The sequence below is a fragment of the Diceros bicornis genome, chromosome 31 (genome assembly GCF_020826845.1).
Source record: "Diceros bicornis minor isolate mBicDic1 chromosome 31, mDicBic1.mat.cur, whole genome shotgun sequence".
In the NCBI taxonomy this organism is placed as follows: Eukaryota; Metazoa; Chordata; class Mammalia; order Perissodactyla; family Rhinocerotidae; genus Diceros; species Diceros bicornis.
Window position 1 is genome coordinate 14,180,691 of NC_080770.1, and position 21,672 is coordinate 14,202,362.

General features: G+C 38.0%; 2 protein-coding genes and 1 pseudogene across 2 annotated transcripts in view; all 3 read left to right on the plus strand.

Annotated features, from left to right (window-relative positions):
• Positions 1 to 21,672, plus strand: part of LOC131395032 (olfactory receptor 5AN1-like) — a 141,707-nt gene that overhangs the window by 28,750 nt on the left and 91,285 nt on the right. The window contains exon 2 of the mRNA XM_058526803.1: positions 16,497 to 16,558. The gene's annotated coding sequence lies outside the window, so the exon portion shown is untranslated. The remainder of the gene's footprint in view (positions 1 to 16,496; positions 16,559 to 21,672) is intronic.
• LOC131395030 (olfactory receptor 5A1-like) lies at positions 6,614 to 7,576 on the plus strand. The gene has a single exon (XM_058526801.1). It carries the CDS (start codon positions 6,614 to 6,616, stop codon positions 7,574 to 7,576), a length of 963 nt encoding a protein of 320 aa, XP_058382784.1.
• Positions 18,901 to 20,490, plus strand: LOC131395318 (olfactory receptor 5AN6-like; annotated as a pseudogene).

Consider the following 21,672-nt stretch of genomic DNA (forward strand, 5'->3'; position numbering starts at 1 on the left):
TGTGCAAAGACATGGTGATCAGGTTATTAACAGCATGTTCAATTACGTCGTCATCGCCCTGTCCATTTGTAGAATAATGTGTCTGAAATGGTCTCTGCCATTCTAGAGATCTTTTATGAGAATTTGTTGCAAAGACTCTGCAGGAGCCTTCCGCAGTCTCAAACTTCTTGCCCACATACAGCTGTTGATCACCCACAAGAGTTTACCTCTGTCTTTCTTATGCCACACATCATCTCTTGTTTTGTGTTATGCCTCTATGGGCACATTTCTCCTCAATCTTCCTGGGGTATAGGCTCCTTATTGGACCATTTACATCATACAAAACAACAAATATAGCACTTTGCACTCTGCAGTCTTCAAGATTAATGTTGGGTCTGGCCCGGTGGCGCAAGTGGTTAAGTGCGCGCGCTCCACTGCGGCGGCCCGGGGTTCATGGGTTTGGATCCCTGGCACGCATCGACGCACCACTTGTTAAGCCATGCTGTGGCGGCGTCCCATATAAAGTAGAGCAAGATGGGCATGGATGTTAGCCCAGGGCCAGTCTTCCTCTGGAAAAAGAGGAGGATTGGCAGATGGTAGCTCTGGGCCGATCTTCCTCACACACAAAAAAATAAATAAATAAAATAAAATAAGATTAATGCAGCAATTAACACATTTTAGTGGGCAGGTCCCTGAAGATATATAAGATATGGCTCTGAAGCTAGACTGCCTGGATTTGAATCTCAGTCCTGCCGCTCATGGGTTGTGTGACCTTGAGCTATTTACTGCTCTGACCCACAGTTTCCTCATTTGTAAAATGGGAATAATAAGAGTACATATCTCATAAAATTGTTGAAAATTAAAATAAGATAAAACATAAAAGTATTCAGACAGTACCTGGAACATAGCACGCATTCAATAAATATCAACTACTTAATACCATGCCTTGATTTTCAGGCAAATTCAATCATATTAGAGGCAAAAAAAGTTAAGCAAATCTAGTAGCTTGGTGTTTTAGGGAAAAATGTGGCCAGTGATAAGCTGGAGTAACCAACACTTTCATAGAAATATTATTTGTAAAAGTGTTTCTGGTAATATCGTGGGCGATATGTTCAAAGAAACCAATAATGCTAGATAAAATCTAAAAGACACTTTTTTTCATGGCTGAGCCAGTGATAAAGCAAATAAATTTATCATGGTACAGAAGTGACAAGAAAAAGCAGAAACCTCAGAGGATAGTGTGTTGGGGCCAACATTTTCCCTGGAAGGATCTACTCATCTCTGGTAGCCTCAGTCTTGGGTTTAATGGGTAAATGTATGAGGGCTAGGAGAGAAAGACCATGTGTGAGATTGGCTTACAGACAACGTCCCTTCCCCTCAATCCTGTTGAAAACAGGGAATCACAAAGGTTAACATTCTCAGAGGGCAAACTAGAAAAAAACCTGCCTCACAAAATGAGACAATCATATGCACACCTCTCTCAGTTTCAGTGTGAGAGAAAGAGAAAAAGTAAAAAATGTCTTCCCTGATAATTCTTTTTTTAAATTTATTTTTGTTGAGATTCAATTGACATACAACATTGTATAAGTTTAAGGTGTTCAACCTGTTGATTTGATACATTTACGTACTGCAATATGTTTACCACCCTAGCATTAGCTAACACCTCTATCAAATCACATAATTATATTTCTTTTTTTGTGGTGGGTACAATTAAGATCTAGCCTATACAGATTTTGAAATATAGTAATGTACATCTGAAATTTATATACTGTTATAAAACAGTTAACTCAATAAAAAAAAAGATCCAGCTCTTAGAAATTTTGAAGTTTATGATAGAATATTGTTGTCTATAATCACTATGCTGTACATTAGATCTCTAGGATTTATCTAGTAGTTACAAGTTTGTAATCTTAAACAGCATATCTCCAATTCCCCCACACCCCAGTCTCTTGTATGTACCATTCTATTCACTGGTTTTATGATTTCAATATTCTTAGAATCCATATATAAGTTATATCATACAGTATTTGTCTTTTTCTGTCTAACATATCACTTAGAGTAAATCCTTCAAGGTCCATCCCTGTTGTCACAAATGGCAGGATTTCCTTTTTCTCATGGCTGAGTAATACTGCATTGTGTGTGTGTGTGTGTGTGTGTGTGTGTGTGTGTGTGTGTGTGCATATCATAACTTCTTTAGCCATTCATGCATTGACGGACACTTAGGTTGTTTCCATAGCTTGGCTATTGTGAATAATGCTGCAGTGAACATGGGTGTGCAGATAACTTTTTGTATCCTTTTTTCATTTCCCTTGGATATATACCCAGAAGCGGAATTGATGGGTTATATGGTAGTTCTATTCTTAATTTCTACAGGAAACTCCATACTTTTTTCCATAGTGGCTGAACCAATTTAAATTCCCACAAAAATGTATGAGTGTTCCCTTATCTCCACATCCTCATCAACATGCTCTCTCTTGTCTTCTTGATGATAGCCATTCTAACAGGTGTGAAGTGATAACTTATTGTGGTTTTGATTTGCATTTCCCTGGTGATTAGTGACATTGAGCAACTTTTTTGGTACCTGTTGGCAATTGAATGTGTTCTTCAGAAAAAATGGCTATTTAGTTCCACTTCCCATTCTTAGTCAGATTTTCTGATATTTGTTACTGAGTTGCTTGAGTTCTTTAAATATATTAGATAATACTGCTTATCTGATATATGAATGGAAAATATTTTCTCCCATCCTTTAGGTTGCCTTTCATTTCTTTTTTTTTTTTTTGACTGTTTCTTTTGCTGTGCAGAAGCTTTTAGTTTGATGTGGTCCCACTTGTTGATTTTTGCTGTGTTGCTTGTGCTTTTGGTGTCGTATCCAAAAAATCATTGCCAAGAGCAATGTCAAGGAGCTTTTCTTCTATTTTTTCTTCTAAGAGTTTTATGGTTTTAGGTCTTATGTTTAAATCTTTAATTCATTTCAAGTTAAGTTTTGTGAGTAGTGATGTAAAGGGTCTGGAGTTTTCTCTGCCTTTGTACGAGTCACCTGCTCCACTCTTCTTGCTCCCTCTTGTGGCTGAATTCTTAAGGTATTGTGTCTTTGTTACCACTCCCCAGCTAGCTCTGGGAAACCTCTTTTTTGTTTTCCGGAAGGTGGCGCTCCAGCTCATGTGTGTGGTTTCTCCCTTGCCAAAAGACCAGGTCTGTTTTTCTGAGAGCACTCAGTTTACCAGATTTCCTCTCACTGTTACCTTCAGGAATGTGTACAACGAGCCAGTTGCAGAGTGGAGGGAGGTGTCGGTTTAGCACTGGAAGGTTGAGGGTCCCAGTGGATCTGGTGGGAATATCCTCTGGTGAGGTACTCCTAGAGGCTCATAGGTGGACTTCCTGCTGAAACGCTGAGCCCCTGTGCCCCTTTAATTCCGTTTAATGTTCTTATCTGCCTCTTTCCTGATCTCTCTCTAGCCGTGGTCTACCCACCTCAGTAGTCTACCTACTTCTACAGAGAAGGGAGTTCTACAGCCTCATCCAACACTGATCGGGTAGCTGGGCCTTCACTTGCTTCTCTTTTTTCTGTGCGGGAGAGTTTGCCAGTGCTAAACACTTCAGCTTCTGCAATATTGCCTTGAAGGGGGTGATGCTGGGAAATTTTTCACTGTCTCCATTGTAATCGATCTCACACATTTTTTCTGCCCCAGTAGTGTGCTGGAATCCCTTGTCAGGAAGACCGGGCTTCCACAAAGTCTCTCTCCTCTCAACATGAGTGTCTGCCCAAGTCAGCACTTTCCAGGCTTTACTCAACTATCACCAAGATGAGATGGGGCAATTTCACAGTCTCCTACTGGCTGTGCAGTTCATGCTGAGTTCTGTCTGCCTATTACTGGATACAGAGGTGGGCAAGATTCCTCCTGGGTCCCTTGGCATGTTGTGCTAGATACCACAATTCCCAAAAAGGCTCTTTTGTTCATTGATGGATGTCCAATTCACCGTTACAAAAGTGGAACATAAAGAAGGAATATCCTTGATTGCTACAGTGTTGACGTCATGCCTTTGCCTGATAATTTTTAATCTCACTCATCTACTTATGTAGATATGCAACCTAAATATTATTGTTGTTGTGACGCCAAAAAACCCCAAATAAAAATTTTTGTTTAAAGAGATTCTAAAGAGTTAGAGTTGCCCCCAAGGTACCTGACAGAAGTAACGTAAATCATTTCTGAAGAAACAAATTTTAAAGCAACAATGATTCCCACAGATAAATTTTAAAGAAACATGAACTTAAGAAAAATCACTACACACAAAAATAAACAGGGCACCTTGAGTAAGAGTCAGCAATAACATTAAGCTATAGAATCATACTTGCAAAATTATGTATTTAAATTATTAGAAAATAATAATTTCAATAAGTATGTTTAAAATGTTAAATAAAAGATACTATTGAAAGTGTGATGAAACAATAAGAGACTATCAAAGCTGACCATTTGAGTAAAGAACAAAGTGAAACCTGAAGAGAGAAGACAAAATATGATGATTGAAATTTGAAATTTAAGTGTGAGTTAAATAACCAATTAGCACAACTTGTGATAGAATGAATTTACTGGAAGAGAGATCTGTACAAATTAAACAGAAAACAGTAGAGAAACACAAACAATGGATGTTTCAGTGATGTAGAATGTAGAGCAAGAAGATTTAACATACATCTAACTGGCACTCCATGTGCATATAATAGACATGTAGAGGCAAATTTCAGAGTACTATCTGTGTTTAGTAGACAGCACAGCAGGATTAAGGATACCATATTGAATAAATGGAAATTAGAGAAAGCTGTGAATATCTCCATGAGTAAGTAGAAGGAGAATTTCAGTATATACTGTAGCTGCTCAAAAAATCTTTTGGTCATCGTGATTGTTTTGATGATGATGATAATGATGATGAAGAATGCAATTTTCTGCTCTCCTCACAAAATTCTCCTTCCATTCAGTCTCACTATGGACAGAAGAACCACATCTAAGTCTGGGATGGTGAATATGTAGTCTGTATGAAACTATTTCTCCTTCCATACTGATGGCAAACATGTAAATATTCTTTTCCAGCTAATCTTTTCGTTTCTTCAGAGTTCTTCTCAAAATAGTGCACCATGAAGCAATGACTGCAGAGGTTTTGGGAAATGAACTCTTTTACTTTTACTTCCCAGAGTATAGCCTTCTGCTTCTATGAGTAATTTCCCTTTTTATTTGTTTTTGGAACACAGGGGCTAGAAAATGGTTGGGAAAAGGAAGACATTCTGGTTAGCTAATGCTAACAAAATTTTGTAGTTCATAGACATAGTTCATTTCACTAATGTAATAGTCTTTCTACAGGGGAATCTCCATTTTTATCCATATACACACCTCCTGGGCTACATTTGACATCTATTTTCTACCTTTCATGGCTTCCCATGATTTACTTTCTAGTTTAAGTTCATCTGAATAAAAATGTGTTTGTGTTGGGAGATGTTCTAATGACCATCTGGAGAGATGACAGCTATTGCATCTTGAAGAGGGCATAGAGTGCCTGAGGCAAAATATTCCTTTGGTTATTTACCATTTGTCCTGAAGACTTTATGCTTGCCCTCCCAGACTAGCTCCAATGAGTCAAAGAGAAAGAACTTCCAGAAATCTCGCCTCAGTTTCCTAATCCCCATGGATGCCTAAGCGTCCTAACCCTTGCATGAGTTCAAGCCTTGAACCTAGGAACTATGAATAGAATGAGGGTGACTGAAAATCTAATAAAACCATATGCAAATGTGGTAAGTGGTTACAGTTTGCTGGGTAGAGGGTCTGGAGTTTGCAACGGATTTCAAATGCATCACTGACCCTAAGAATATTAAAGATTACTGTCCTGGATAATTTAACTCATAAGTATCTTTGATTTGAGGAAAGAAAAAGCTGGAATTGCAAGGAAGGAAGCATAATGGTTCTTTCAACCGTGTTTTATCTAACTTCTCAGGAGCCTTCCTAGGGTCAAAATTTAGTTAAGTCACACCTATTTTCAAGTTGCGTCTTGATTTGTGACTCTTCCCTCCATCCCATTATGTTCTTCTTGTATCTCTCCAGGCATTATGAAAACAGAAAGTCAGTTACATAATTGTCCACCCTCCCTGATTACAGGTTAATTGAATATTAGTTTTCAAGGAGATTTTAAAGAGCACCTACTTCACTATCCTCATTTTACATATGAGGCCCCGCATGATTCATGGGCTTCTCTGAGCATTGACTTTATATCAGAGCCATGTCTGAGCAGAATCATTCTCTTTCACCATGTAGAGTGATGGCAGCATTTTCCTAATTTAGTCTATTCTCAATTCTCATCTATTTGGAAAATCTGGAAAGGGAAAACATGAAATTAAGACATTTTAGAGGATACTGTACTAATGATGACCATTTACTGTCTTTTGTCCCCGAAGAGAAAATGAAAATATTTATCCAAGGGAATCTTTCAGTTAAGGTTGGTTATTATAGGTGGAAGACACAGGCTAACTCAATGTTGATGATTCAAGGTTGTATATTAAGTCTGCTACATGACTGGAAAAAAAATGAAAAGTATTTTTTTGTGTGTTTTTTGACAATGAAAACATTTCCTTTTCTCCTCCTTTTCTCAGCAGATGGTACCTGGCAGGTCCATGGAAGGGGAAAGAAATCATACCTCTGTGGCCATGTTTGTTCTCTTGGGACTGTCAGATGAAAAAGAGCTGCAACTTATCCTCTTTCCAATCTTCCTAGGGATCTACCTTGTGACCCTCATCTGGAACCTGAGTCTCATCATCCTAATCAGGGTGGACTCCCACCTGCACACACTTATGTACTTTTTCCTCAGTTTCCTGTCATTTATAGACATCTGCTATTCCTCTTCCACCAGCCCAAGGATGCTTTCAGATTTCTTAAAAGATGAAAAAATGATTTCCTTCATTGCCTGTGCCACCCAATATTTTGTTGGGTGCTGGATGGGTCTGGCTGAATGCTGCCTCTTGGCTGCCATGGCCTATGACAGATATGTTGCTGTTGGTAGGCCTCTGCAGTACTCAGCCGTCATGGCTCCTGGGCTCTGTCAGAAGATGGTTGCTGGGGCCTATGGGTCTGGTTTCCTTGGCAGCTTAGTTCAAACAGTTTCTTGCTTTCATCTCTACTACTGTGGGCCCAATATCATTCCAAATTTCTTCTGCGACATAACCCAGATTACTTCCTTGTCTTACTCTGATCCTTTCATCAGCCAAATGATTCTTGTTCTGGTGTGTACATTTGTTGGGTTTAATTCTTTCCTACTTACTGTCTTATCGTATGGTTTTATTGCAGCTTCCATCCTGAAAATATCTTCTGTCAAAGGTAATGCCAAGGCCTTCAATACCTGTGCCTCCCACCTGGCAGTTGTGATACTATACTATGGTACAAGCCTCTCTGTGTACCTGCTTCCCAGCTCTAGCCACACTAACAAGCAAGACAAGGTTCTGTCAGTGTTCTATGTTATCTTTATCCCCACGTTAAACCCTCTTATCTATAGTCTGAGGAACAAGGAGATCAAAGAGGCTCTTAAGAGGGTGGTAAAGAGGCTAACACACTTACCTCAGTAAGAATAATATTTGTGCAGGTATTATTTTTCCTATAAGAAAAACAAAGGGAAGAATATGTAAGTGACCTTTGGTTGGTCACAAGATAGGTAGGTAGAGAGAAGTGAAAACATGGGTCCTTGATTCCTGGTGCCATTATGGTTACCTGCCACCACCAAGTGAACTGCCTGAGGTTCTCTCACCACCCTCGAATTTATCTTGAAAAGCCTGTTCCCATGATTAGACCCCAGTAGATAAAACTATTTTTGAGCACAGATGTTCTGATAGATATTATACATAGATAAGTGACAAGACCCTCAGAAGCCACACAAATGGTTCTTTCCTCAGCAATTTTCTTTATTTCTTTTATTTATTTTTAATTGTTAAGCCTTTATTTGTATTTCAATAAAAATAAAATAAAATAATGTGTAGAATTAAATATTCTATTTTCTAATAGAATATTAGAATTATTAGAATTCTAATAATAATTCTATTTTCTAATATTCTATTAAATAAAATTAAATATTTTATTAAAATAAAATTTTAACACGAATACTTTAGAATCTTAATCTCAAACAGAGAAAGAGAGAGAGAGTGAGAGGGAGAGACACAGAAAGAGAAATATGGAAAGAGAGAGAGAAAGGCAGAGAGAGAGAAAGAGATAAAGGGAACAGAGAGAAGTGGAGGGAGGGAGAGGAGAGAAAAGGAGAGGAGAGGGATAAAGATTGGTTGGATTTCCTTCCCGAAAAACCTTGTTCCCCCCATCTTACTCCCTGAGCCTCCTTGTGAAGTGAATTGTGAGAAAAAGAATCATGTGAAAAAGAATGAGAGAAAGGAGTGGTAGAAAGAAGGACGCTTTTCAGGTTAAGAGTAGGAGAGATTCTCAGAGGCTAGAAAGAAGTCAAATCATCAATATCTGGGCATAGGTGGTCTGGAACATGCTTCATGGTAGCTTCTCAGAGACCACACAAGACTCAGAAATGATGGCTGTCATGGTGTGTCCTTGGAGGTGAGACTCAAGTTCCAGAGATCTGATCCTCTCAGAATTCCAGGTCCTTAAATATGACCAGAGAGCAGCAGAGACACCAGACTTGGGGGGTACCAAGCAATAGAAATTAAGGAAAATTTTGAAAGAGATATTTTTCAGATGAGAGTTTACGGACTAAATTTCATACATATTACATTAGTATTTATACAACACTTTATACTTCATGTAGTTACATTGTATAGTAGGGATTACCGTGTGAAGTTGGCAGGTGAGAAATTATCCCCATTTTACAGACAGAACCTTTGAGCACATTGAGGTCTGCCATGTTCTTCCCAGTGTAGCAACAATCCATCTTGAGTCTCACGAAGTGTCATGTGTGGAACATAAATGGTTCTCACTGACCAGAAATATGTCCTTCATTGCATGGGCATGTCACCCATTTTCTACACTTCTGGTGTTATATCTTTAAACTTATCTTGAGAATCTGTTCAGTTTAAAACATTAAATTATTACAGTTCTTATCAGAGTGAATATATAACTACTAACCAATTAGCAAGTGTTAAATAATTAACTCATTACCCCATCAATCCCTTTCTCCCTAGAAGTAAGATTAGCTGAAGCAGATCAAACCATGATTGGGACCTTCCTAAAACATCTCTGTATCCCTAGTAATGGCAGGGTAGACTAATTACATTTCAAAAAACAAAAAAAACACACACGACAGTTTGTGGGTGTGACCTTAAGTAGATATCTTGAAAGACGAATTAGTAATGCAGCATAACATGTTGGAAAGAACTCCAATTCAGAACACATAAATTAAACCTACTTTAATAGAAGGCATGCTGTGTACTTCATGCTCTAATAAGTGCTTTATAAGCATTATCTAATTTGATTCTATGGAGAGCTACTTTGTGAAGCAGCTGATAATATCAGCCCCATTTTAGAGGTGTTAATAGTGAGTATTGAAGTTGTTAATTTCCTCAAGTTCACACAACTTGAAGGAGTATGAAGTATGAAGTAGCTATTACTGTCAGCCTCATTTTATAGGTGATCGTATTGAAGCTTGGAGAGGTTAATTTGCTCAAGGTCACACAACCAGCAAGTGGAAAGCTGGAATTCAACCCAGATTGGCTGATACCAATGCCCATGGTTGTACCCATGATAAGTCATGGCCCTGTCGTGAATTAGTGTTATTGTATTCCTTATTGCCTTAGTTTCCTCACTTGTGTGTAGGAAATCATGCCATGTCTACCTCACAGGGATGCTGTGATGATTGATTCAGGTCAGGTATTTAAGAAAATGTATCTATCTAAAATGAAAGTACTTTGTAAACAAGGTAGTGTCCACATACCTAATTTATTATTATCAAGCTGTATTGTCAGCCAGCTGTGTCACCTTTGGCAAATCTCTTAGCTCCACTGGCTTCAGATTCTCGCCTGGAAGGGACATGGCAAAGTGTGGAATGAAATTAGCAGGGACAAAACTCCGTGACTACCATGACTCCAGAGAACAAGTACCTGGATAGTTTTCTCCTTATAATTGTCTTTTCTCCTTTCACCTCTGCCCTAATAATACATTTAAGGTGATCACCAGTTGTGGGCATCTCTTTCCACTCATCTTGGAGTGCAATAGGCCCCACATGAATAATTATTTTAGAAAGAAATAAGCAATTTCAACATCTGGGAATAACTCTCTTATCCTGGGGGATCTGGGTAGGTCACAGGGAAAGATAAATGGAAAACAGTGGATTCTGTGTTATTTCAATATCCATGTGATTCTTCCTGTAAGACCTAGGTGGAGTAAGATTTATGGTCCTCTTAAGTTTTATGAGGTTGCTGTTTTCTCCCTTTCTTGAACTCTTCCCTCTCTCTCATTTCCACATCCTCCACTTGGGGGTCTTTCTCAGGTTCTCTTTCTTCTTATCCAAATTCTCTGACATTCACTTAAAAGAACAATCCCTAAATTAAAATGTCAGTATTACTCTGTGGTGAGGGATGGATGTTGAGTTCTAGTTCTCAATTTTTAAGTATGTGACTTGAACTCCATTAATTTCTGTTTTTAACCTGTAAAATGTGGATAATAAGATCTTTTAGTAGATAATAACAACAATAAACAAACACATAGAGACAGAGATTGGATTGGTGATTACCAGAGGGGAAGGGGGAAGGGAGGAGGGCGAAAGGGATAATTCGGCACATGTGTATGGTGATGGGTTGTAATTAGTATTTGGGTGGTGAACATGAAGTAATCTATGCAGAAATAGAAGTATAATGATGTACACCTGAAATTTATACAATGTTATAAACCAATGTTACTGCAGTAAACAAAAAATTTAAAAAAATTAAAAAAAAAAAAAAAAGAATCTAATGAGACAATGTCTATAAAGCCTAACACATCATTTAAGTTAATCATAAAGCACTCAAAAATAATAATTTTCTGAATTTCAGAGTTATTAACTAAGATCAATACATGCTTGCATAGAGATGTCCACTCTGCCACACTTATACAACATAGTATTGGACATTCTAACTGGAACAATTAAGTAGTAAAATAAATAACATGTATCCAAATTGGAGAAGACGATGTAAAACTATCACTATTTACAGATGACATAATTTTGTATATATAAAATCCTAAAGAATCCATGAAAAAACTGTTAGAAATAATAAATGAATACAGTAAATTTGCAAAGCACAAAACCAATATACAAAAATTAGTTGCTTTTCTGTGAACTAATAATGAACTTGCAGAAAGAGAAATCTAAAATACAATCCCACTTACAATTGCAACAAAAAGAATAAAAAAGCTAGAAATAAATTTAACCAAGGAGGTGAAAGATCTGTACACTGAAAACTATAATGTATTGTGGAAAGAAATCAAAGAAGACACAAAGAAATGAGATGGTATTTCGTGATCATGGATCACAATTGATTTCTGAATGTTGATTTTATATTCTGCAAGTTCATTGAATCTGCTGATGCTTCCAACACTTTTTGGGTTGAGACTTTAGGATTTTCTATATACAAGTTCATATCATCTGAAAATAATGACAATTTTACTTCTTCCTTTCCAATTTGAATGTCTCATATTTCTTTATCTAGCCTTTCTGATCTAGCTAAGACTTCCAGTACTATGTTGAGTAAGAGTGGTGAGAGTGAGAACCTTTGCCTTGTTCCTGTTGTTAGAGTAAAGCTTTCAGTTTTTCACCATTGGGTATAATGTTCATTGTGGGTTTCTTTTATAAGGCCTTTATTATGTTGAAATATATTCCTTCTATATCCAATTTTTGAGGGTTTTAATCATGAAACGATGTTGTATTTTGTCAAATGCCTTTTCTGCATCTATTGAGATGATCATTCACTCTTCCACCCCAGGGATAATCCCACTTAGTCATGGGTATAATCCTTTTACTGTGTTGTTGAATTCAGTTTTCTATATTTTGTTGAGGAATTTTGCATCTATATTCATGATGGATATTGGTCTATAGTTTTCTCTTCTTGTGGTATCCTTCTCTGACAGGGCAATACCAGCCTCATAAAATGAGATTGGAAGTATTCCCTCCTGTTAAATTTTTGAAAGTGTTTGTCATAGATTGACATCAATTCTTCTTTGAATGATTGCTGGAATTTGCCAGAGAAGCTATCTGGTTTTGGGGTTTTCTGTGTTAGGAGGTTTTCCATTACTGAATCAATCTCCTTACTCATTTTTGTTCTGTTCAGACTTTGTATTTCTTCCCGAATCAATCTAGGTAGCTTGTATATTTCTAGCAAGTTATCTATTTCTTCTAGATTACTCAATTTGTTGGGATATAAGTATTCATTGTAGTCTCTTATGATCTTATGTATTTCTGTAGTATCACTTGTAACATTTCCTCTTTCATTTCTGATTTTATTTATTTGAGTCTTCTATTTGTTTTTCTTAGTCTAGCTAAAGGTTTGTCAATTTTGTCTTTTCAAAAACCGGGTAGTAATTGCATTGATTCTTTATATCCTTTTTCTGGTCTCTATTTTCTTTATTTCTACTCTGATCTTTGTTGTTTCTTTCCTTCTACTCACTTTGGTCTTAGTTTGTTCTTCTTTTCTGGTTCCTTGAGATGTAAAGTTAGGTTGTTTTTGAGATTCTTTTATATTCTTTTTTGTGTGTGTGTGTGAGGAAGATCAGCCCTGAGCTAACATCCATGCCAATCCTCCTCTTTTTTTTTTGCTGAGGAAGACTGGCCCTAGGCTAGCATATGTGCCCATCTTCCTCCACCCTACATGGGATGCCACCACAGCATGGCCTGCCAAGCAGCATGTCGGTGCGTGCCCGGATCCGAACTGGCAAACTCCAGACCTCTGCAGCAGAGCGAACACACCCAACCACTTGCGCCACCGGAATGGCCCCATCTATATTCTTTTTTTTTTTTTTTTGTGAGGAAGATCAGCCTTGAGCTAACATCCGTGATAATCAGTGCTAATCCTCCTCTTTTTACTGAGGAAGACCGGCTCTGAGCTAACATCCATTGCCAATCCTCCTCCTTTTTTTTCCCCAAAGCCCCAGTAGATAGTTGTATGTCATAGCTGCACATCCTTCTAGTTGCTGTACATGGGACTCGGCCTCAGCATGGCCTGAGAAGCGTTGCGTGGGTGCGCGCCAGGGATCCAAACTGGAGCCGCCAGTAGCGGAGCTCACGCACTTAACTGCTAACCCACGATGCCAGCCCCCATCGATATTCTTAATATATGCATTTATCACTGTAAACTTCCCTCTCAGAACTGCTTTTGTATCATCCCACTGGTTTTAGTGTATTATGTTTCCATTTTCATTTGTTTCATAATGTGTTTTGATTTCGCTTTTGACTAATTTGTTGTTCAAGAGTGCGTTATTTAGTGTTTCATATATTTATAGATTTTCCAGCTTTCCTCTTGTTGTTCTCTAGTTTCATATCAGTGTTGTCAGAAAGTATACTTGGTATGATTTCAATCTTAAATTTTCTAAGACACGTTTGTGTCCTGTCATATAATCTGTCCTGGAAATGTTCTATGTGCACATGAGGAGTATGTGTACTCTGATGCTATGGATGGAATGTTCTATAAATGTCTGTTAGGTTCATTTGGTCTAATGCATATTTCCAACCCAACGTTTCCTTGTTGACTTTCTGTCTGGACTATCTATCTATTTGCTGAAAGTTGGGTATAAAAGTCCCTATCATTATTGTGTTGTCTATTTCTCCCTTCAGATCTTTTAATATTTGTCTAGTATATTTATGAGCTCTGATTTTGAGTGTGTATATATTTACATTTATTATGTATTCTTGATTAATTGACCCATTATAATTATATAATGGCATTTTTGTCTCTTGTTTCCATATTTGACTTAAAGTCTATTACATCTGCTAGAAATATAGCTATTTCTGCTTTGTTTGGTTTCCACTTGTGTGAAATATCATTTTCCATCTCCTCACTTTGAGCCTATGTCTATCTTAAAACTGTACTGATTCTCTTGCAGGCAGCCTATAGCTGGGTTTTATTTGTTTATTCACCCAGGCCTCTGCCTGTTGATTTGTAAATTCAATCTATTTACATTTAAGGTGACTATTGAAATGTGAGGACTTACTAACGCCGTCTTATTCATTGCTTTCTGGTTGGTTTCTATGTTCACTGTTTCTTTTTCCCTATGTTTCTGCCTATCTTAGTACATTGGTGATTGTTTTGTGGTTGTAAACTCTGTTTCCTCTTTGTGTCTTGTGCTCTTCCCTGGGATTTTTCTTTCTGGTTACCATGAGTCTTACATAAACATCTCATAGAGAAAACAGTTCATTTTAGGCTGACAGCAACTTAACTTCAATTGTCTACAAATCTATACCCTTTTACTCTCTCCTTTTATATGGTTTATGTCATTATTTACTTCTTTTTTATATTGACTATTCTTTAACAAATTATAATAGCTATAATTATTTTTAATACACTTTACTTTTAACTTTTATAGTATAGTTAACTGGTTAACACATAGCCTTATTACCAAATTAGAGTTTTTTTAAGCCTGACGGTATATTTACTTTTATCACTGTGTTGTATACTTTCATATTTTTTTGTGTGTGTGAGGAAGATCAGCCGTGAGCTAACATCTGATGCCAATCCTCCTCTTTTTTTTTTTCCTAAGGAAGATTGGCCCTGAGCTAATATCCGTGCCCATCTTCCTCTACTTTATATGGGGTGTCACCACAGCATGGCTTGACTAGCAGTCTGTCGGTGTGTGCTCGGAATCCAAACTGGCGCACCCCAGACCACCGCAGCAGAGCCCGCGCACTTAATTGCTTGCGCCACCCAGCCAGCCCCTTTCATATGTTTTCTTGTTGCTGATTAGTGTCTTTTTATTTCATCTTAAAAAACTTCTATGAGACTTTTTTTCAAGGCAGGTCTAGTGGTGATGAACAACCTCAGCTTTTGTGTTTCTAGGAAAGTCTTTATTCATTCTCATATATGAAGTATAACTTTGTGGAATGGAGTGTTCTTGGCTGGCAGAATTTTCTTTCAACACTGAATATGTCATTCCGCTCTCTCCTGGATGTCTGCTGAGAAAACAGCTGATAGATTAATGCAGGTTCATTTGTAGACTGTAATCATTTTTCCTTTGGTTGTTTTTAGGAATCTCTTCTTATCTTTGTTTTTTGACAGTTTTATTATAATGCGTTTTGGGGAAGGTTTTGGCATGATATAATAGAGTGATCTGTTAGCTTTGAGAACTTGAATGTTTAACTCTCTGCCCAGGGTTTGAAAGTCTCAGGATTATTTCTTGAAATAAGTTTTCTACCCCTTTCTGTTTCTTCTCTTCTTCTGAACCACAATTATTCTAATTTTGTTTTGATGGAATGCCATAGATCATGTAGATTTCCTATGCTCGTTTCCATTCTTTTTTCTTTGCTTTGCTCTGACTGGGTTATTGCAAACTTTTTGTCCTCTAGCTCACTTATCTGTCTTCCATTTGTTCTACTCTACTTTAGATGCTCTCTATTGTGTTTTTCAAAATTCATAGAATACTTCAACTCCAGAATTTCTGTTTGATTTTTTTTATAGTTTTTATCTCTTTGGTAAGTATCTCATTTTATTCATTTTTCCCCATGATGTCATTAAAAAAATTGTCTTTCTGAGTTTTCTTGTAACTATTTTAAACAGCTATTTTAAAAGCTTTGTCAGCTAGGTCACAAAATACTGTGTTTCAGTTGTGTCCTTGGAGAATTACTGTTATCTTTAGATCTTGTTTTCCTGATATTTCATGTTTCTTGTAGATTTATGTTGCTACTTTAGCATTCAAAGTAGCAGACCTCTTAAATCTTTACTAGTTGCCTTCAGATGGGGTGTACTATCTTTGGTGATATTATATGTGGGGTTTTCTCTGCCTCTGTATGGCTACAAGTGCTCTGCTTTCTTGCTTCCCCTTGTTGCAGAATTCTTAAGCTATTGAATTTTCTCTGGTTCTTACCACTAACAAGGCTGGCTACTGGAAACCTCTTTTTATTTTCCAGAATGTGGTACTACAGCTCATGTTTGTTGTTTCTCCATTTCCCACAAAACCTGGTCTGTTTTTGTGAGAGCACTCAGTTTACCAGATTTACTCTCACTACTGCCCTCAGAAGAGTGACAAGAAGCCAGCTGCAGAGTGGAAAGAGGTGTGGGTTTAGCACTGGGAGCTTGAGTGTCTCACACAACTGTGTTGCTCAGATCATCTAGGGAGGTACTCCTAGATAATCATGAGTGGACTTCCTGGTGAAATCCCAAGTGCAGTCAGCTGGAACTATGCCTCATTAACACCTTATGATATTTTTATTTGCCACTTTCCTCAACTCCCTTCTGCCTCCACTCATAGACTACATGCTCAGTAGTCTAGGTACTTCTGGAGAGAAATTGGTTTCTCCTGCTGTGTCCAGCACTACAAGGGTCACCTTGGCACTCACTCACTGTTCTTTTTCCCTTGCAGAAGAGTTTGCCACTGCTGAATAGCTGAGCTTGTGCAGTGTTGCCTTGAGGGAGAGGTGCTGGGTAAGTTCACTTTTGTGTCCTCACTGAGACCAAAATCTTTTTTTTTTTTTTTTCTGTTCCAATTGTGTGCTGGAATAACCTCTGAGGAAGGCTGGGCTTCCACAAAGTCTCTCTCATGGTTGTCTTCTCAAGTCTGCACTCTCCAGGCTTACTTGACCATGGTCAAGATGGGTGGAGCAGGTTTACTGACTACTGCTGGTTTTTTAATCTACACTGAGGTCTGTCTACTTGTTACCGGATGCAAAGGTGGGCAAGTCCTTCTAGTCCCTTGGAATTTGGTGCTGGATGCTACAACTCTACAATGGTGGTTCTGCTCATGGATGGATGTCCAAAACATTGTTACTAAAATGGGGCAAAAAGGAGGAATGTCTTTTGCTGCTAAGATGCTGATGTCACTGCTGTCCCTGATCATTTTTAATCTCATACATCTAATTCTGTAGATAGCAGCGTAAATATTATTACCATTTTGATGCCAAAAAACATGAAGTCAATTTTTTTAAAGGAATTATGTGTTGGTGTTGCCCCCAAAGTATCTGACAGTAGTAATATAAACCATTTCTGAAGGAACACATTTTAAACTCAAGCAGATGAATTTTAAGGAAACATGAATGGAAGATTAAAAAAATCATTAAGAACATAAATTAAAAAGGCACCTGAGTAACAGTTAGCAATAACATCAAAGTATAGAATGAGACTTGCAAAACTATGTATTTATATGATAAATAATAATTTAAATAGGTATGTTTAAAAATTTAAACAAAGGATACTATGAAAGTATGATGAAATAATAAGAGACTATCAAAGCTGACCATTTGGTAAAGAACAAAGTGGAATTTCTAGAGAGAAAACAAAATATTACGATTGAAATTTGAAATTCAGTGGATGAGTTAAACAGACAATTAGCCCAAATTATGATAGAACAAATTTACTGGAGGAAAGATCTGTAAAAATTAAATAGAACACAGTAGAAAAATACAAATAATGGATGTTTCAGTGATATGGAAGGTAGAGCAAGAAGATTCAACATACATCCAATTGGGTTCCCAGAGGGATGTAATAGAAATATAGAGGCAATTCTCAGAGTACTATCGTGTTTGGTAGACAGCACATCAGGCTTAAGTTTACCATATTGAATGAACGGACATTAGAGGAAGCTGTGCGTATCTCCATGAGTACAAGAAAAACAATATATATTGTAGCTGCTCAGTAAATATTTTCATAGTCATAATTGTTAGTTATGATGATGATGGTGATGATGATGAGTGAAATTTCTATCTGCTCACAAAATTCTCCCTACATTCAGTCTCACTGTGGACAGAACCACATCTAAGTCTGATAAATACATAGTCCATCTGTTACGATTTCTCTTTCCATATTGATGGCAAATCTTGAAGTTCTTTTCTAATTTATAACTTCATTCCTTCAGAATTCTTTTCAAAACAGTGTACCTTGAAGCCATGACTGATCTGATTTTGAGAAATTAACCCTTATATCTTTCTTCTCAGGCTGTAGGATTATGCTTCAAAGGGGATTTTATATCTTTATTCATTTTTGGAATTAAGAGGCTGGGAAATGGTTGGGGAGAAGGAAGACATTCTAGATGGCTAATGCTGACAAATATTCGTAGTTTATAGACAGAGTTTATTTCAGGAATGTCACAGCCTCTCTGGGGGATATCTCCAAGATTATACTTTTGCCCATATACACAACACCCAGGCTACATTTGACATCTATTTACTACCTTTCACAGCTTCCTATAATTTATTTTCTAGTTTGAGTTCATCAGAACAAAATGTGTTTGTGTTGGGAGATATTCTAATGACCATCTGGAGAGATGACAGGTATAGCTTCTTGAAGATGGTATACAGTGCCTGATGGAAAGTATTCTTTTGATTATTTACCATTTGTCCTGAACACTTAATGTTTACCTTGTCTGGAATGGCTCCAGAGAAAAAAACAGAATGACCTTCCAGAAATCCTACCTCAGTTTCCTAATCCCCATGTCCATTGCCTAAGCATCCTAAACCTTACATGAGTTCCAGTCACTCTACTCTGTAGAAGTTTTTTACCTAGAAATTATGTAGAATTGACAGTGATTGAGATTTCAATAAAACCACATGCAAATGTGGTAAATGACTGTATTTCGCTAGCTAGAGGGTCCAGAATTTCCAATATTTTCAAAATTATCGCTGACTCAAAGAAAATCAGGCATCACTGTCCTAGATAATTTAACCCATAAGAATCTCTGATGTGAGGAAAGAAAAAGCTACACCTGCAAGGAAGGAAGTATAATGGTTTTTCAACTTTGTCCTACCTGACTGCTCAGGAGTCTTCTTCGAGTCATGACGTTGGTTAAGACACATCCATTACCAAGCTGCTTCTTGGTGTGTGAGTGACTCTTCGCACCATCCTATTACATTATTCTCACATGTCTCTAGGCTTTATGAAAGCAGAAAGACAGTTACAGAATTGTCCATCCTTTCTAATTACAGATTAATTGAATATTAGTTCCCAATGAGATTTTAAAGAGCACCTACTTCATCATCCTCATTTTACAGTCAAGGCCCAGCATGATTCAGAGTCTTCCTCAAGCATTGAGTTAATATCAGAGTCATGCCTGAGCAGAATCCTTCTGTTTCACCAGACAGAGAGATGACAGTTTTTCCTAATTTGGTCTAATTTTGAAAGTCTCATATATTTGTAAAATATGGAATGGTAAAATGTGATGTTAAGGCATTTTAGAGGATAAAGCACTAATGATGCCCATATACTGTCTTTTGTCCTAAAAGAGAGAGTGACAATATCTAACAGGGAGAATTTTTCATTTAAGGTGGGTGATTATACTTGAAAGGCACATATTAATTAAACATTGATAACTTAAGATTGTATATTTAGCCAGCTGCATTTGTGGGAAAAAAGAAGAGTATTTCTTTTTGTTTTTAAAGGAAGAATCTACTTCCTTTGCGCATCTTTTTCTCAGTAGGTGACACCAAGCAGATCCGTGGAAGGGGATAGAAATCACAATTATGTGCCCAAGTTTGCTCTCCTGGGACTCTCTGATGAAAAAGGGTGTAGTTTATCCTCTTCCCAACCTTCCTAGGGATCTACCTTGTGACTCTAATCTGGAACCTGGGTCTCATCATCCTAATCAGGATGGACTCCCACCTGCAAACATCTAGGTACTTTTTTCTCAGTTTCATGTCATTTAGATATCTGCTATTCTTATTCCACCACTGCTTTCAGACTTCTTAAAAGATGAAAAAATGGTTCCATTCATTGCCTGTGCCACCCAGTATTTTTCTGGGTGCTGGATGGGTCACATTGAGTGCTACCTCTTGGCCGCCATGGCCTATGACAGATATGTTGCTATTGGTAGGCCTCTGCAGTACTCAGCCGCCATGGCTCCTAGCCTCTGTCAGAAGATGTCTGCTGGGGCCTACAGGAGTGGTATCCTTAGTAGCTTAGTTCACCCACTCCCTTGCTTTCATCTCCTACTGTGGGCCGAATATCATCCCAAATTTCTTCTGTGGCATGACCCAGCTCATTTCCTTGTCTTGATCCAATCCCTTCATCAGCCCAATGATTCTTTTTCTGGTAGTTATTTTTGGGGGTTTGGTTCTTTCCTTGTTATCCTCTTAAGCTATGGTTTCATTGGAGCTTCCATCCCAAAAATATCCTCTGTAAAAGGTAGCGCCAAGTCCTTCAGTACTTGTTCCTCCCACCAGGCAGTGATGATACTATTCTATGGCACAGGCCTCTCTGTGAACCTGCTTCCTAGCTCTAGCCACTCCAAGAAGCAGGACAAGGTGTGGTCAGTGTTCTATGTTATCCTCATCCCCATGTTAAACCCTCTTATCTATAGTCTGAGGAACAAGGAGATCAAAGAGGCCCTCAGGAGGATGGTAAAGAGGGCAACACATTTAACTCACTAAGAACAATATTTCTGCAGGTATTATTTCCCCTATAAGGAAGAGGGGGTAAGAATATGTAACTAACCTTTTTCTTTCAATTATTTTCTTGAGGTCATATTGGTTTATAACATTGTGTAATTTCAGGTGTACATTCTCATATATCAGTTTCTGTATAGACAGCATCGTGCTCACCACCAATAGTCTAATTTTTATCCTTCACCATACATAGTGCCCCTGTTTTAACTGGGGAAAAAGGGGTCAGATGGGTCAAAGAAATAGCGTCTTTCCTGCCCAAAGGACCACTCAGAGCAAATATCTAATGAGTAAGCAATGATTTTTTATTAATAGAGATGTACAAAATCAGGCTGAAACAGCTACAGCGAAAGAAAATCAGTAAAATGCGAGAGTAGAAGAATGGGAGAATGAAAGTAACATCAAATCAGGTACTCACAACATCCACACCTTTTAGCCGGGGGAGTCCCAACAGCACCGCCAGACATGGAGTGCCAGTTGAGAGAAGAGATCCTGGGCAATCGTCCCCTCTGCAGGTGAGACTCCCGCCCAGGCAATGCTAAGCACGGGTTTTTATTTAGGATTTCATCGAGGGCCCATATGGGAACATCGGTGTTTCTTTTCTTTAGACGTCAGGTGTTATCTAGTGTGTATGTGCACTGTGACTCCGGGTAATCGTCTGGAGCCCACACAGATGGCCAGTCTGTGCCTGCTCCCGACATTCCTAGAGTCTTGAGACATAAACAGTTGCAGTTTGTATTGTGGGAGAAGGGCCAGTTCCCACCACAAGCAACTGCTTTGTATTTTTTTCAGTGCAGATGGTTTCTGAGGGTCATAGACCGGCCATCATGGCTTCACTCATGTCAATTCAGCCCTTTACCCCTTTCACGTAGCCTCCCACTCCTTTCCCCTCTGGTAACCACTAATCTGTTCTCTTTACCCATTAGTTTGTTTATCTACCACATATTAGTGAAATCACACACTGTTTGTCTTTCTCTCTGGATTACTTCGCTTAACACAATACCCTCAAGGTCCATCCCTGTTGTTGCAAATGGGATAATTTTGTCTTTTTTATGGCTGAGTCGCATTCCATTGTAGATGTATACCTCATACTCTTTATCCATTCATCAGCTGATGGGCACTTGGGTTGCTTCCTCATGTTGGCTATGGTGAATAGTGCTGCAATGAACA